The sequence below is a fragment of the Castor canadensis genome, chromosome 13 (genome assembly GCF_047511655.1).
Source record: "Castor canadensis chromosome 13, mCasCan1.hap1v2, whole genome shotgun sequence".
NCBI lineage: Eukaryota > Metazoa > Chordata > Mammalia > Rodentia > Castoridae > Castor > Castor canadensis.
Window position 1 is genome coordinate 82306582 of NC_133398.1, and position 13610 is coordinate 82320191.

At 37.7% G+C, this 13610-nt stretch overlaps 1 protein-coding gene across 14 annotated transcripts in view; it reads left to right on the plus strand.

Moving 5' to 3' along the window:
* Positions 1 to 13610, plus strand: part of LOC109677499 (transducin-like enhancer protein 4) — a 150691-nt gene that overhangs the window by 123954 nt on the left and 13127 nt on the right. For 12 of the 14 annotated variants that reach the window (XM_074052104.1, XM_074052111.1, XM_074052108.1 and 9 more), the window contains 5 exons: positions 652 to 705; positions 1190 to 1342; positions 2510 to 2642; positions 2968 to 3155; positions 3607 to 3683. In XM_074052104.1, the coding sequence (XP_073908205.1) occupies positions 652 to 705; positions 1190 to 1342; positions 2510 to 2642; positions 2968 to 3155; positions 3607 to 3683 (605 nt within the window). Of the gene's footprint in view, positions 1 to 651; positions 706 to 1189; positions 1343 to 1577; positions 1680 to 2509; positions 2643 to 2967; positions 3156 to 3606; positions 3684 to 13610 lie in introns of those variants that run through there. The other 2 variants (XM_074052117.1, XR_012440482.1) reach the window with 2 other exon arrangements.

The window sequence follows — 13610 nt, forward strand, 5'->3', positions numbered from 1 at the left end:
TTGTTATTTTTATAAGTATGTTTGCTTCCCCCTCTGTATTTCAAGGTGGTTGAATTTTCTGTGTTTACCATAGAGATGTTAAGAAAAAATGTAAAATCATAGAAAATTTGTTTAAATGACTGGATGGACTCATGTTGAGAGAGATGCAAGTTTTGTGGAATATGACATGAACAGACATCCACAGTGTCCCTAGCATTTTGTTGAAGTTCATTTTCCTCTAGCAACTAGGAGGCAGGTGGCTGCTGCCCCACTTCACCTGCTGGTGCCCTCTAGGACTGTAGGACTCCCTGGAAACAGAATCTGGATTCTGCCCTTCCCACTTCAACAATATGGCTACTAATTCAGACTTTTAAACACTGAAAGAACTAACTATGCCCACCTATATATAGGCTAGATTTAGACTGGGCATGCAAGTTTGCAATCTCTGTTCTAGTGTGATAAGCAAGCCACTGTCCTCCATTTTTTAAACTAGAGAAATGAAATCATTACCTCATCATGAAGACGAAAGAAAATAGTGTGTTAACTCTTTTGTACAGTTTATTTTTATCAGATAGGAGAAATTAGTCTGGACTCATGCAGTGTAAATCTAGCTAAAAATGATTTTTTTGGGGGGATGGGGGAGGTGATAATGCTTCTTGATTGTGTCTGCAGGACAGTGATGGTGAGAAGAGTGATGACAACTTAGTGGTTGATGTTTCCAATGAGGTATGTTTATGACTAGTTTAACTTTTGGCTCCTACCCAGCTAGTATCCAAACTATTAGTATACAAAATATCTTAATTTCTTTACGGGCCCCCATTTTATTTATATGAGAAATTATTTATTATTGATTATTATGATTATTATATTACTAGCCCTTTCCTGTTCTTTTTCTGTGAAGTACAAGTGTCATTTTACCCCGTAACCAATTCATAACAGAAGTCAGTGGTCAGCCTACAGATCTTACTGACAAGCTGCTTGCAGATTGGTGGGGTTTTCGTTTTTGTTTTAAACAAATATTACAAAGTAAAATAGTATTTGCTTTGACTTCAGTATCAAATATTTGGTAATTTAATTGAGTCTCATTATCTGTTCCAGAACATTTTGCACATTAAATTAGTAAATGCTTTCAAGTAGAAGTGTCCATACCCACGGAACCCTGTGCTGGTAATGTGCTGTGAGCCTTACTGCTCATGATGTTCCTTTATAGGATCCGTCTTCCCCCCGAGGAAGCCCAGCACATTCTCCACGGGAGAATGGCCTGGACAAGACACGTCTGCTCAAGAAAGATGCCCCCATCAGCCCCGCCTCCATTGCATCTTCCAGCAGTACTCCTTCCTCCAAATCCAAAGAACTTAGCCTTGTAAGCAGCTCTTCTCCACCTTTCTCCATCATTGTTGCCAGTTTCAAAATAGTTGGGTCTAATTTTGATTTGTTTAAGGTTTTGTGTATTTCACGTTTTTCTATAGAACTTTAGTTTCCAAACAGTATCTGTGTTTAGTATTTAAGTTTAATTAGCAAAAGTGTTTTTGGAGCAGAAGTGTTTGCTAACTTGTCAGTGATAACTCTTTGCTTCAGGAGTGTTTTTGTAAGGTTAGGAGAGGGACATAAATACATTGAGAGAAGTGTGTTTTAGTGAAGTTGAAAAATACACACCTGGGTTATGGAGATGGTTTTGTTGCCTGTGGTTTAGGAATTCAGTATCATTTTGTTGCTAGTTTTGTTTGACTTACCAAGCTATACATGACTGCAATAATTTTTCCTTGCTATCTAAAAAGTAATCTGTCATTTATAAAAGTCTGTCTTGACTCATCACAAAAACCACAAATGCTATAATGAAGTGTTCACAAATCAGGATGATCTCCCTCACCTCCTCTTCCTGTGGCTATATAGTTAATTGCATTTTTGTGTGCTACATCTTTTTTATCACTGGTTATTTACTTGTAATATAACATTTTTTTAAAACTGAATTTAGTTTTCAAGTGACTTTTTGAGTATACAGCTAAAGGAAAGGAAAATTGTACAATTTGTGTGCAAATTAAGATCTATCTAGCTGAAGTCTAGATTAAGAGGATTCTTTGGTGACTTTGTTGGGGTTTTTTGGTTTTTTCCCTCTTTGCCTTCTTTTTATTACATCTCTGTGCTGAGTCTCTGACAATTGAAGCTTGAGTCTTTTCTAATTAAACCGGTTATCCAGACAGTCTCCGTGACCGCCCAGCTTACACCAATCAGTCTTAAGCTAAAGCCACCAGCAAGTGGCCCATCACAGGTAGAATGCCATGGTTTCTCAACTGTTTTTTTACCCTCCACTTTTCTAGAAATGATCAACTCTGTGAAGTCAGCTTCAATTCATGTCCTTCTAAACTTTGATCTCTTGTTTTTTCTCTTTTTAATTAATGGAAGAAAAAGGCCAAGCTAAAGAAACTCTTTCATTTCTTTTTTCTTTCTCTTTTGTTTTCATTACCTTTTTAAAATTAACATCATTGATAAAATCATGTTGTCATGGCTGGTACACTGTATCTCTTGATAGAATGAAAAATCTACTACCCCTGTTTCGAAGTCCAGTACCCCTACTCCTCGAACTGATGCGCCCACCCCAGGCAGTAACTCCACTCCAGGATTGAGGCCTGTTCCTGGAAAACCACCAGGAGTGGACCCCTTGGGTTAGTAAGAAAAAAATGTTTTTCTGTGTTATATTTATGCTTCTGTTTTTAAAGGAATTAAAGTGATTAAAATAGTGTGACAACGTTAAACATACTAATGACCAGCACTGAATGATTGTTAGACAAAAGTTATTTATCCCAAAAGCCTTAAACCAAAAGCCTCCCACCAACAATGTTTGGTACGTGGTAGGTTTTCAGTAAAAATGGTGAATGAATGAACCCATCTGAAGGCTTGAAATGACTTTTGAGAATATTAAAATAAGTGCATTTGAACCATGGGTTGTATTTTTTTGTTTTTCTTTCCTCCTTCCATTTTGTTTTGCAGCATCCAGCCTAAGGACCCCCATGGCTGTACCTTGTCCATATCCGACCCCATTTGGGATCGTACCCCATGCTGCGATGAATGGGGAGCTGACGAGTCCTGGAGCTGCCTATGCTGGACTGCACAATATCTCCCCACAGATGAGTGCAGCCGCCGCTGCCGCCGCTGCTGCCTACGGACGATCACCAGTGGTACACTTGTGGGCTTTTACAAAGTAACACTTCAGAGCAGAGTTGTCATGGCTTTTTAAAATGATGTGAGGTATTTATAGAAGAATCCAAGTACATTCATACCTTGAGACCTATTTTCTTAAAAGGTGAAAAATTTATTTTATATCTGCTTTTAAATTAGTATTACCTTTGACATTTCAAACCTACGAATTAGATCACATAGTATAAGCACTACAACTAGCCCTTTGCCTCTGTCATGAGTTTCAGTGATCAGTAGTATAATTTTTTCATGTATGTTCCACCCCTGAATTAAATCCTGAACATCCTGTCATTTCATCAGTGAATACCCTACATATCTCTAAAATCTTATTTTCAAAGGATCTAATGTCTCAGGTACTAGAAAAAATATTAAGATAAAGCAAGTGAATATAACTGTGCTTGTGTTTGTTGTTTTCCTCGGGGAAAATTCTAGGTGGGATTTGACCCACATCATCATATGCGTGTGCCAGCAATACCTCCAAACCTGACGGGCATTCCAGGAGGAAAACCGTGAGTACCTTTGTCTCTTTGTATTCATTATATGCCAAACCGTAGTCTCTTGCTTGCGTTTTAGAATTTGAGCACTGCTAGACAGTGTTAGGGGGTTCTGACTTTCTTCCTTGCAGAGTATTTTTCATTTTCTCTTAGCACAAGAAAAGAGGTAATAAGGTGTGGTTTTGTACATTCAATTTAAAAGCTTGAGCTTTAATATGGAAATGTAGGTTGCCAAGGCAGCTCCAGCAGTCAGGTCTTTTCCATGTCTGTTGCTGATTTTAAGGCAGTTCTTTGTTTAAAAAGTCTGCTATGTGCCAACCTTGATGCTCAAAATTCGAACATCAAGGGAAAAGACATGCCAAACCTCAAAGACTTCAAAGAATTAAGGGCAGTCTTATGCTCAGTTCTGTTTCCAGAAAAGGTGGCTTATTCATTTGGATTCTTGTACTGTGATTTGGGCATTTGGAATTTTTTTGTTTCACAGCCACTTGAACTGTAACAGACCAAACACAACACACCAATTCCAGCCTCCACTAGTACATTTTAATGTCTCACCATCTCATTTCAGTATAAATGTACCTTTTTATCACTACCTAAGCACACTTCTCTCTAACTGGTTTGATCTTCCCAGATATGAAGACTTTACTGTAATGTTGCACTGGCTCTTCCTTTAAAATCCAGGAAGTTTTCCCTGAAGACTCTCCTTGCCTTGGTATTCAAATGTGTATGTTTATCCTCTTTCCTCTTTGATCAGCATCCTCTCTGACACCCTGCATGCCATACATACATGTGCTGCCTCCCCCAGTTTCCAGTGGTATCCAAACTTGACCCTGAGTAGCATTTAAAGTCCTCTTCTCCCCAAGGCTTTCTTGGTGGCTCACCTCTCAGGGCATTTGCTTTTACTGCTCCTTACTGCAGCACATTTTCTGTGGCTCACTGTCTCACTTCAGGTCTCAGTTAGATACCTTCTTAACAGAGCACTCTACCTTGAGAATTCTGTCTTTTAAATAGCTTCCTATCCGTTTCTCCCTTCTTCACTACTGATCTTTCTATTCCACTAACTTTTTAAGTTTTTTTGTTACTTTGTTTTGAGTTAGGGTCTCACTGTGTAGCCCAGGCTGACATCAAACTTGTAATCCTCCTGTCTCCACCTCCCAAGTGCTGAAATTGCAAGCATGTACCATCACACCCAGCTTTTTATGTGAATTGATAGCTATTATCTGCCTCTTCCCCACTTGAAGATAAGTTCTATGAGAACAGAGCAGAACCTTTTGCTCTTCAGTTATAAAAATAAATCTAGTACCTTACTCCTACTTCATAGTTGGTGTTTACGATGTAAATTTGCTCAATGAATGAATGAATGAGTGCTGATTTCTTCCTTCTGTAACTTTGCTTTGCTTATGACTTCACTACTGTACACAAAGGCTCTTGGTTGTCACTTTAGTGTTTACTGTGTGTTGTTTTTCTCCCCTGATCACCTGGCCCTCAGTGTTCAACATGCCTGACCTTAACCTTTTATTTGCTGTCCATCTACTTAATAAAAGTCCTTATTCTTCCCTCTGTAACTGACTTCACTGTAGATTCTATCCTAAACTTCATTGCATCAAACAATGCTGGCTCAATAGCTAAGTTGCTCAGTAAATATTTGACTGATTAATAAGGGAAAAAAGGCAAATTAGACTTTGAGTTCCTTGAGAGTTGAAGGTATAAATATCAATTACCATAAAATTCTGTGTACCTGTGTGTGTGTGTGCTGCAAATAGTTGTTGACAGACTGACAAGTTTTGTTGGTCAAGAACTATGATGTATTTAAAGGTGAAAGTTTGGTCTATTTCAAATAGTGACTAAATAACAAGGTCATAAGAGTAATCAAGTATCAACTCAAATACCTACAAGTATTGGTAGGGGAGATGAAAGGGCTGCTTTAGGGAGGAGGTGTTGTCCTTTTATTTGGTGCTGTGCATGTTACCACAGGAGTCACCAGCAGTTACCCCAGAACTATAGTATAGCCATTAGAGTAGATTAGGTGAAACTCAGCTGGTGCCTTGAGGCCACAAGGGTAAAGGTATGTTCTGTGTATTTAAAGAAGGAATGATAGTCTTAGTTTAGGGGTTCAGCTAGTTGAACCACTGTAAAGTCACAACTGATCTGACTCCTGGTGCTTTGGAGTCTTGAGTTGCCCTTCCTCCATTGTTGACTCTTAGTATATAAATCAGTAAGAACTTTTTGGCAGGTTAACGAATTGGAAGATTGTTGAGAATTTTTGTTCCTAGGAATGATGAAGTCACACCTAATGTATTTGGTTAAGTGACTCTTCACGTGGCAAACCAACAGGTGTGGTTGGTGTAATTGACAGGCTTATGGATTGAGGAGTGTGACAAACCAAATTTGAATTTTAGTTTTGCCATGTGACCACTAAGAATAATGGCATTCATTGCCCAGTTTCCAAACTTGATGACTTTCATTTGGTTCCTCTGTACCTGTCACCTCCTTGAAAAGAAGAGTGTGAGGATGACTATCCTGACAATATGCTATATCTTGAGCACTATTTTGGTATATGATGGTTGTTTAGTTGTATATGATGGTTGTTTAGTTGTTCCCAGAATCATCTGGACTTGTTACCAATTTTTCAAATGCTTGTGCAGTGGAAGGTATAGTATGTAGGGGGCAGAGATGATGAAGATTGAATTGAGTATTTGTAGTCTATGGTTTCTATCTGTGGTATGCCTTTAACAGGGCATCAACATATATAATTCATGTTCATTTATGCATATGGAGATAATGTACTTTTATTATAAATGCTCTCTCCAGATCATAAAGCACAGACTTGTGAAACTTTTTATCTGTGTTTATTTTTCAGCAGAAAACTTTGTAAGGTTGGAACATAAAATATATTAAAACATATTACCCAAAGTAACACACTCACAAAGTAACTGCCTTTCTCTAGAAAGACTTACAACAATTGTATATCTATGTCCTCATTAGTTTTACAAAGTGAATTGCTAGATATTATCAAAATTATAATTAAATGTGTATTCCAAGCTAGTGAGTAAAGTAGGATTTATTTGATAATTCACTTTGGGTCATCCTCTTGTCTGTTAGGTGGTTAGAATGACGGCATAGTTTAATTTTAACATATGCCAAAAGTGGGCTTTCTCCCTCATCTGCTACTTAAATGAGGCTTCTATAAATAGGGTATAAGTATTTGATTAAAACCATGGTACTAACTGTATTACAGGATGTAGCCTATGAGCACAGCAAAAACAAAAGGTTTCATCTGTATGGGTTTCAAGCTGCTCACAATTCAGAAATCTTTCTTTGTTGATGGGTATGGTTTTATAAAGTAAGATTTTCAAAATGTTACGTAGTTAAAACCCTGCAACAAGTATGTTGTGTGGTCATATGCTACATACAAACTAATTTTCTATCATACTTCATAAAGTACAACAGTCAGACTTGTAAATTCAAGGATTAGTCCCATCTTGTGTGACAGTGAGGACTTGGAGAAAATCTGAAGTCTGAGGGAGTGAAACCCAACATAACAGAACTGCAGCTCTTCAGAGAGGAGAAATGAGGTGGAGGTAAGAAGGTCAAGGATCATCGTTAATATGATTTATCTTCATCAAAAGATAAGGAGCCTAATAAAGTAACAACTTTAATGCACATATTAAAAAAAAAAAGAGTTTGTTGCAAATGCCAGATAGTTTGTAATACAGTCTATCAGAAAGTCCAAACTTAACATTATCTTCACTGTCTTCTGTTTTCTTCACCTGTCTGTTTTATTGCCAGTGTTCAGTCTTGTAGCTTTATCTGCTGTCCGCGCATGTCCGCATGTGCTGGGAGGGAGATATAGGTCACTACTTGTGAGTTTCTTCGTACCCTCTCCCTTCAACCCTGTTTCTAGTTGTTTCTTGGGCATCTCAGCTGGGCTTCTTGTATATTTCTTATAATTCATTCATTAATTTCAGAAAGTACTGTTACATAATTAGGTATTACCAATTTTTCCCTTTTTTTCTTTATGGTAACTACTAGTAGCTACTTTCTGGTTTCTTGATTCTCAGTCTTCATTGACTCCCTCCTCAAATCTCATTAGTTAAGTCCTACAGAAGTTTATATCCATTGTTATTTCCAACTTGTCATTCTTGCCCTTGCCTACTTCAGGTCCCCTAGATTATTGGAATAATTATTTCTGATTCTTCTTTTTCATCTGTGTTAGCCTTCCATCACTGTGACAGAATAACTGAGATAAATAACATAAGAAGGAAAAATTTTTTGGGGCTCATGGTTTCAGAGGTTTTAGTCCATGATCAGTTGTCTCCACTGCTTTTTGATATGAAACAAAGCAGTGCATCATGATGGGAGCATGTAGTAGAGGAAACTGTTGATCTTATAGCAGCTGAAAGGCAAAGAGACAGATAGGAAGTGACCAGGGTCCCAGTATTCCCTTCAAGGGAATATTCAGTGATCTCTTTGTCTCACTAGGCCCTGCCTTCTGAAGATTCCACCACCTCCCAGTAGTTGCACAGTATGAAAACCAAGCCTTCACCACCTGGGCCTTTAGGGGATAGTTAAGATACAAAATATAGAACTACCCTGTTCCTTGACACTAAGTTTATTTTTTAAATTACTTTCTTTGCCCGGAGGATTTAGTAAATCCTCTCTCTGCAAAGTTTTCAGGCCAACATTCTAACTGCCCCTTGTATGCATTATATGAGGTATATATCAGCTATATTTTGTTTGACTGGGCTCTGGCCAGCTCCTCCACTTACTCTGGGCTCCTTCTTGAATAAAGGTGAATTCCTGAATTGAAACCAATTCAGAGTTTCCAAGATCATTTTACCTCATCCTTTTGAAGTACTTGTTCTCTGCCATTCCTGCCACCTAGAATGTTTTTTCTGTCTGTCTGTCTCCTAGGTGAAACCCATTTCTAGTACCTTGTGTTTCATTAGGTAGAGCCTTTATCTTTCTTTTTAAGTCATCTCAGAATTATACTTCCCATTGGAGTGTGACCTGGTACTACAGCCACTTTTGTGCTTTTCTTATCATCATTATTAGATTATAAGCCACTTGAGGGCAAGACTGGCATGACACCTCAATTTTTTTTCATTTTTCTTTTATTATTCATATGTGCATACAAGGCTTGGTTCATTTCTCCCCCCTGCCCCCACCCCCTCCCTTACCACCCACTCCGCCCCCTCCCTCTCCCCCCATCAATACCCAGGAGAAACTATTTTGCCCTTATTTCTAATTTTGTTGTAGAGAGAGTATAAGCAATAATAGGAAGGAACAAGGGTTTTTGCTGGTTGAGATAAGGATAGCTATACAGGGCATTGACTCACATTGATTTCCTGTGCGTGGGTGTTACCTTCTAGGTTAATTCTTCTTGAACTAACCTTTTCTCTAGTACCTGTTCCCCTTTTCGTATTGGCCTCAGTTGCTTTTAAGGTATCTGCTTTAGTTTCTCTGCGTTGAGGGCAACAAATGCTAGCTAGTTTTTTAGGTGTCTTACCTATTCTCACCCCTTCCTTGTGTGCTCTCACTTTTATCATGTGCTCAAAGTCCAATCCCCTTGTTGTGTTTGCCCTTGATCTAATGTCCACATATGAGGGAGAACATACGATTTTTGGTCTTTTGGGCCAGGCTAACCTCACTCAGAATGATGTTCTCCAATTCCATCCATTTACCAGCGAATGATAACATTTCATTCTTCTTCATGGCTGCATAGAATTCCATTGTGTATAGATACCACATTTTCTTAATCCATTCGTCAGTGGTGGGGCATCTTGGCTGTTTCCATAACTTGGCTATTGTGAATAGTGCCACAATAAGCATGGGTGTGCAGGTGCCTCTGGAGTAACAGTCTTTTGGGTATATCCCCAAGAGTGGTATTGCTGGATCAAATGGTAGATCGATGTCTAGCTTTTTAAGTAGCCTCCAGATTTTTTTCCAGAGTGGTTGTACTAGTCTACATTCCCACCAACAGTGTAAGAGGGTTCCTTTTTCCCCGCATCCTCGCCAACACCTGTTGTTGGTGGTGTTGCTGATGATGGCTATTCTAACGGGTGAGGTGAAATCTTAGCGTGGTTTTAATTTGCATTTCCTTTATTGCTAGAGATGGTGAGCATTTTTTCATGTGTTTTCTGGCCATTTGAATTTCTTCTTTTGAGAAAGTTCTGTTTAGTTCACTTGCCCATTTCTTTATTGGTTCATTAGTTTTGGGAGAATTTAGTTTTTTAAGTTCCCTATATGTTCTGGTTATCAGTCCTTTGATGTATAGTTGGCAAATATTTTCTCCCACTCTGTGGGTGTTCTCTTCAGTTTAGAGACCATTTCTTTTGATGAACAGAAGCTTTTTAGTTTTACGAGGTCCCATTTATCTATGCTATCTCTTAGTTGCTGTGCTGCTGGGGTTTCATTGAGAAAGTTCTTACCTATACCTACTAACTCCAGAGTATTTCCTACTCTTTCCTGTATCAACTTAAGAGTTTGGGGTCTAATATTAAGATCCTTGATCCATTTTGAGTTAATCTTGGTATAGGGTGATATACATGGATCTAGTTTCAGTTTTTTGCAGACTGCTAACCAGTTTTCCCAACAGTCTTTGTTGAAGAGGCTGCTATTTCTCCATCGTATATTTTTAGCTCCTTTGTCAAAGACAAGTTGGTTACAGTTGTGTAGCTTCATATCTGGGTCCTCTATTCTGTTCCACTAGTCTTCATGTCTGTTTTTGTGCCAGTACCATGCTGTTTTTATTGTTATTGCTTTGTAATATAGTTTGAAGTCAGGTATTGTGATACTTCCCGTATTGTTCTTTTGACTGAGTATTGCCTTGGCTATTCGTGGCCTCTTGTGTTTCCATATAAATTTAACAGTAGATTTTTCAATCTCTTTAATGAATGTCATTGGAATTTTGATGGGAATTGCATTAAACATGTAGATTACTTTTGGGAGTATGGACATTTTTACTATGTTGATTCTACCAATCCATGAGCATGGGAGATCTCTCCACTTTCTATAGTCTTCCTCAATCTCTTTCTTCAGAAGTGTATAGTTTTCCTTGTAGAGGTCTTTCACATCTTTTGTTAGGTTTACACCTAGGTATTTGATTTTTTTTAGTCTATTGTAAATGGAATTGTTTTCATACATTCTTTTTCCGTTTGTTCATTGTTAGTGTATAGAAATGCTAATGAGTTTTCTATGTTGATTTTATATCCTGCTACCTTGCTATAGCTATTGATGATGTCTAGAAGCTTCTGAGTAGAGTTTTTTGGGTCTTTAAGGTATAGGATCATGTCGTCTGCAAATAGGAATATTTTGACAGTTTCTTTACCTATTTGTATTCCTTTTATTCCTTCTTCTTACCTAATTGCTCTGGCTAGGAATTCCAGTACTATGTTGAATAGGAGTGGAGATAGTGAGCATCCTTGTCTGGTTCCTGATTTTAGAGGGAATGGTTTCAGTTTTTCTCCGTTAAGTATATTGCTGGCTGTAGGTTTGTCATATATAGCTTTTATAATGTTGAGTAACTTTCCTTCTATTCCTAGTTATCTTAGAGCTTTTATCATGAAATGATGTTGGATCTTATCAAAGGCTTTTTCTGCATCTATTGAGATGATCAAGTGGTTTTTGTCTTTGCTTCTGTTAATGTGGTTTATTACCTTTATTGATTTTTGTATGTGGAACCACCCCTGCATCCCTGGGATGAAGCCTACTTGGTCGTGGTAAATAATCTTTTTGATGTGTTCCTGAATTCGGTTTGCCATTATTTTGTTGAGGATTTTTGCATCAATGTTCATTAAGTAGATTGGCCTATAGTTCTCCTTTTTGGAGGTGTCTTTGCCTGGTTTTGGGATAAGTGTAATACTGGCTTCATAAAATGTGTTTGGCAGTTTTCCTTCCCTTTCTATTTCGTGGAACAGTTTAAGGAGGTTTCGTGTTAGTTCTTCTTTAAAGGTCTGATAGAATTCAGCAAAGAATCCATCAGGTCCTGGACTTTTCTTTTTGGGGAGACTCTTGTTGCTGATTCAATTTCATTTTGTGTTATAGGTCTATTCAGGTGATTAATTTCCTCTTGGTTCAGTTTTGGATGATCATATGTATCTAGAAATCTGTCCATTTCTTTTAGATTTTCAAATTTATTTGAATATAGGTTCTCAAAGTAGTCTCTGATGATTTCCTGGACTTCCATGGTGTTTGTTGTTATCTCCCCTTTTGCATTCCTAATTCTACTAATTTGGGTTTTTTCTCTCCTCATTTTAGTTAGGTTTGCCAGGGGTCTATCGATCTTGTTTATTTTTTCAAAGAACCAACTTTTTGTTTCATTAATTCTTTGTATGGTTTTTTTGGTTTCTATTTCGTTGATTTCAGCTCTTACTTTTATTATTTCTCTCCTTCTATTTGTTTTGGGATTTGCTTGTTCTTGTTTTTCTAGGAGTTTGAGATGTATCATTAGGTCATTGATTTGGGATCTTTCAGTCTTTTTAATATATGCACTCATGGCTATAAATTTTCCTCTCAAGACTGCCTTAGCAGTGTTTTCATTTTCATTGACTTCCAGGAACTTTTTAATTTCCTCTTTTTATTTCATCGATGATCCATTCTTCATTAAGTAATGAGTTATTTAGTTTCCAGCTATTTGCATGTTTTTTGTCTTTACTTTTGTTGTTGAGTTCTACTTTTACTGCATTGTGGTCAGATAATATGCACAGTATTATTTCTCTTTTCTTATATTTGCTGAGGCTTGCTTTGTGCCCTAGGATATGATCTATTTTGGAGAAGGTTCCATGGGCTGCTGAGAAGAATGTATATTGTATAGAAGTTGGATGAAATGTTCTGTAGACATCTACTAGGTCCATTTGATCTATTGCATATTTTAGATCTTGGATTTCTTTATTGATTTTTTGTTTGGATGACCTATCTATTGATGATAATGGAGTGTTTAAGTCTCCCACAACCACTGTGTTGGCGTTTATATATGCTTTTAGGTCTTTCAGGGTATGTTTGATGAAATTGGGTGCATTGACATGGGGTGCGTACAGATTGATGATTATTATTTCCTTTTGGTCTATTTCCCCTTTTATTAGTATGGAATGTCCTTCTTTATCTCATTTGATCAATGTAGGTTTGAAGTCTACTTTGTCAGAGGTAAGTATTGCTACTCCTGCCTGTTTTCGGGGGCCATTGGCTTGGTAAATCTTCTTCCAGCCTTTCATCCTAAGCATATGCTTATTTCTGTCGGTGAGATGAGTCTCCTGTAAGCAACAAATTGTTGGATCTTCTTTTTTAATCCATTTTGTCAAACGGTGTCTTTTGATGGGTGAATTAAGTCCATTAACATTAAGCGTTAGTACTGATAGGTATGTGGTGATTCCTGCCATTTAGTTGTCTTAGTTGTTTGAAGGTTTGATTGTGTGTACCTAAGTTGATGTTACTCTCTACTATCTTGCGTTTTCTTTTCCTGTGGTTTGGTGCTGCCTGCCTTTTCATGGTTAAGTTGGGTGTCACTTTCTGTGTGCAGAATCCCTTGCAGAATCTTTTGTAATGGTGGCTTTGTGGTCACATATTGTTTTAGTTTCTGCTTATCATGGAAGACTTTTATTGCTTCATCTATTTTGAATGATAGCTTTGCTGGGTAGAGTATCCTGGGGTTGAAGTTATTTTCATTCAGTGCCCGGAAGATCTCACCCCACGCTCTTCTTGCTTTTAATGTTTCTGTTGAGAAGTCTGCTGTGATTTTGATGGGTTTACCTTTGTATGTTACTTGTTTTTTCTCTCTTACAGCCTTCAATATTCTTTCCTTAGTTTCTGAACTTGTTGTTTTAATGATGATATGTCGTGGAGTAGTTCTATTTTGATCTGGTCTGTTTTGTGTCCTGGAGGCCTCTTGCCGTCTGTATGGGAATATCTTTCTCTAGATTTGGGAAATTTTCCGTTATTATTTTG